Source organism: Arachis stenosperma, chromosome 9 (genome assembly GCF_014773155.1).
Source record: "Arachis stenosperma cultivar V10309 chromosome 9, arast.V10309.gnm1.PFL2, whole genome shotgun sequence".
NCBI classification, from domain to species: Eukaryota; Viridiplantae; Streptophyta; class Magnoliopsida; order Fabales; family Fabaceae; genus Arachis; species Arachis stenosperma.
Window position 1 is genome coordinate 9365500 of NC_080385.1, and position 3856 is coordinate 9369355.

A 3856-nucleotide genomic window follows, 5' to 3' on the forward strand; every position below is an offset into this window, starting at 1 on the left:
AACGTTTCCCTCAAGCTAATTGGATCCTATGAAATTGTTCTGATAGAAATGTAGAGCTCGACGCGGTGAACGCATGGCCGCAAACACTGCGGTGATCGGAGCTCGGACGGAGAAGTTATGGGAGTTGGAAATTAACGTAAGGGTTACGGGATATTTCTCGTTTCTCTTTTCCCTGGAAGCTGAAGGCTTCGTTGCTGCAGTAATGAGGGAGAAGACAAAGCTGGGTTCATTTAATAGGGCTGGTCCGGTTGGACCGACAGCCCGGTTCGGGTCTGGTTCAATCGGTTCGGCCCGTTTGGTTCAATTTTGGACCGTTTTCTTCGAAATTAGTGTCAAAATTCTTGTTTTGATGAGCTCTACCCTATTTTGATATAATATTCACATTTCTAATCCTTCTTATTAAAAATTAATTTATTGACTAATTATCTACTAATTTAACTAGGGTTTACACCAATGTATGGACTCTTTCCTCACCTTTTCTAGCCTACTTTTGATTACGGGTGGTAACAGCCCAGGTGATTGTCCAACTTCACCTTGTTCTTAGCCATAGTCCTCATAACAAACATCCTCACCTCTTCTAAAAGAGTAAGTATAGGCTTTCCCCTTGCTTCTTTGATCTTTGAATTGAAAACCTCACAAGCGTTGTTGCAAATCGAGTCCAATTTCGGGTTGTGCATGAACTGGGACCTCGTCCATGCCTCCCTGGGCCACTTGTCAAGATACTTCCATGTCTCCTCATTCAACCTCTTTATCCTATCCATGTAATCCTGAATGGCAACAGTTAACAGTTGGGAAAAAAATCCATGTAAGCTAACTCCAGTTGCAGAAAAAGTGGCTTTATGTACCTTAAAATCTTGAAATGTTGTAGCTCTAGCACACTCCCATAACAGTCCCCTCAGCTCCAGGTCCTTCCACTGCTTGTTGAAATTTTGCCACAAGTGTCAAACACAGAATCGGTGGCCCACATTAGGCATCATGGCTTTCATGGCAGGCAGTAATCCCTGAAGATAGCAAACAATATGTTACCATAATAGTCCCTAGCTTTAATTATCGTTCACCATAATAGTCCCTAACTTTGAAAATCGATCACCATAATAGTCCCTATTTTTTAAACTCGTTCACTATAATAGTCCCTATAATTGATAATCGTTCATCATTACAATCCCTTATTTGCACCACTCAGTACCTATCTAACTTATAACAAACAGCACACCACAGAGGTATAGTAAATAATCAAACAATTATATCAGAGGTATCATCACTCACAGTAGTATACTGCACCTTAAGTACTAAACCAAGCTAACACAGTTTTACACATTACAACTTATGTGAGATTAAGGTTACACTAGGAAATTACCTTTTTCATATCAGAGATGAAGTTCCACCCATGAGTCTTGTAGTCTCCAAGATCCTCATGTAGCAACTCTAGAAACCACTTCCAATTCTCAAAATTCTCCACTTCCACAACTGTCCAGTCAATAACGTAGACATGATGATTAGCATCTTGTCCAACAGCCGATAGAATTTGCCCCCCTAAAATAGTTTTTAGAAAAGCCCATCAAGTCCAATTAACGGACGACAGCCAGCTCTAAAACCTGACTTGCACCCACTCAAGCAGACATACATCCTCTCAAATATGACCTCACCATTAGGCTGTGGCTTTGTGCATATCTGAACAGTTGATCCCAGGTTGATTTTCAACAGTGTTTCACCATAGTCCCTAAGCATGGCATATTGCTCCTTCGCATCCCCATAGACTATATTCCTAGCATCACACAGTTCCCGTGATATAGAGTTTCTATTGAGCGACAAGTCGTATTTCGTCTTGAAATATGTTGTAGCCTCACAGTTCCTGAAATTGGGATATTTCCTTAGTTTTTTGACCAACTTACCTGCAACCCAATTTCTATTTGCTGCCCTATTCTTATCCTCTCGTGGACAGGTGTGGTCATTGAAGAAAGTCTTAACTTACCAGCAACCATCTTCGTGGTCCCTTGATGCGTACACAACCCACTTGCAATCCTTCACCTTACATACTGCCCTTACCCTTTTCCCGTCGTTCTTCCTGAACTTCATCCGTCTTCCTTCTTGTATAGTGAACTCCCTCACTGCCTCCTTGAACTCCCACTTAGTATTGAACTTCATCCCGACTTCTAAATGCAGTTCCCTGAACCTAGCACCCTATCTAAACACTGGAAATACCTCCTCCGAATTTTCTTCTTCAACCAGCTCATCCTATGAATTAGGTGGTGTTTTCATCTCTAAAGAGTGCCATGAATTGGCACCATCCAATTCTAACCCCGGATCAAAAGCGTCATGGTTATTCCCCTTTAGACCTCCCCCCACAAATTCGATGTCCACATCTTCATCAAAAACGTCTTCCACAAATCCATCATCATCAACACAGACCTTGGCCTTCCCTTTTTCCTTTCCAGTCTCTGCCTAGACCTTCTTCCTTGCATTGGGTTTCTTGACTTTCTTCCTCTGTGAAGGAACAATATATCCAATGCCTGATTCTTCTGAGCTATCATCCGACTCTTGTGGTTTATAGGCCTCGTCCTCAGCACTCTCATAGCTGTAATGAGAGTTTGAGTCAGAGGATAAAAGAACATGGTCACCAGCATTTCCCTTTGCTTTTGAAATACCTTTCCCTAAAGACCTTAGACAGTATCTCCTCGTCCTAGTTACATTGTTCTGTCTGGTCATGGGTTTGGGAAATGACTTAGGCTTAGACTTTGACTTAGGCTTAGGCTGGGACTCCATGTTAGAATTCACATTGCTCTTCTTCGGTAACGCCTCTTTAGCTTGGGGCTTGTATGTTACCATGCTTAAACTCATAGGAGGGTCCTTCTCGGTGGTAGGTTTGACAGCGGGTCTTTCACCATCCTGGAATTTGACTTGGATTGCTCTCCAAGATCCCTCACCTGGTCATCAACATGTACAACAACATTCTGTCCTTGTACTATTTCAGGTTCTGAAATGCAATGTTCAATGTAGACATCCACTACCCCATTGTTCTTTCCACCATGAGAAAACAGCTCTCTCAACTCATTATCAGAGTCTAAACGCCTCAAACCTACCTCCAGGCTCATCCCTGGGACCTGCCACTAAACCTCCTTCATGGTCTCATAGCCTAGCTCTTTGAAGTAATTTCTTAGGTAGAATACATCCAACCTGTCCACATCCAGATCACCCAAATAGTGCTTATTGTCAGGTGTGTATGTCAATCTCCCATCTTTACCCCTCTCAAAATTTTCCCCATGATGAAACATTATGTCTAACAATTCGGCGTTCATCTGCAATATAACAGAGGAAAAATAAATTTAACATGCATGCAACAATAAAACAACAAATAACTTAGATATTACACACCATCAGAGATTTACCCCTATTTTTTTTCAAAAGAAAAAGAGCATCCATTACTGATTTGAAGAAGGAAAACACTAAAACCCTAACAACATATGGATTCTAACACAAACTAGATGCATCATGTTCAAGTAACTTTAACAATCAGCCATATTAGGAATGAAATATGATCCAAAAATTTAAAAAAACAAAATAAAATTTGTACCTTGAAGCTAGCTTAAACGGTTCCTCAGTCGTTGCTTTAATGGTGAACCACGAACCTTCACCCAAGTTCAGTACAACAATGCTAAGAAACCAGGCAGCAGTGCCCTTGCCTGTCGCCACTGTTCAGATTATGGAGGAGGAGACCAAGCATTGAGAGAGGTGAGAAAATATGGAGGAGAAGACGTAACGAATGCCAAACCCTTTACCCAAGTAACTACTACACTCACTGTGATCAAAACGGCGATGTGTGGGCTTTCAATCGTTTTGCCCTATGAAACGACGTCGT

At 41.6% G+C, this 3856-nt stretch overlaps 1 protein-coding gene across 1 annotated transcript; it reads right to left on the reverse strand.

The window, feature by feature from the left end:
- Nucleotides 1-494: 494 nt before the first annotated feature.
- LOC130949017 (uncharacterized) lies at nt 495-2145 on the reverse strand. The gene is made up of 6 exons (XM_057877857.1): nt 1973-2145; nt 1596-1852; nt 1358-1533; nt 1240-1299; nt 846-914; nt 495-767 (listed from the first exon to the last, which is right to left on the reverse strand). The coding sequence occupies exons 1-6, from the start codon at nt 2143-2145 to the stop codon at nt 495-497; spliced, it is 1008 nt and encodes a 335-aa protein (XP_057733840.1).
- Between the last annotated feature and the right edge of the window lie 1711 nt (nt 2146-3856).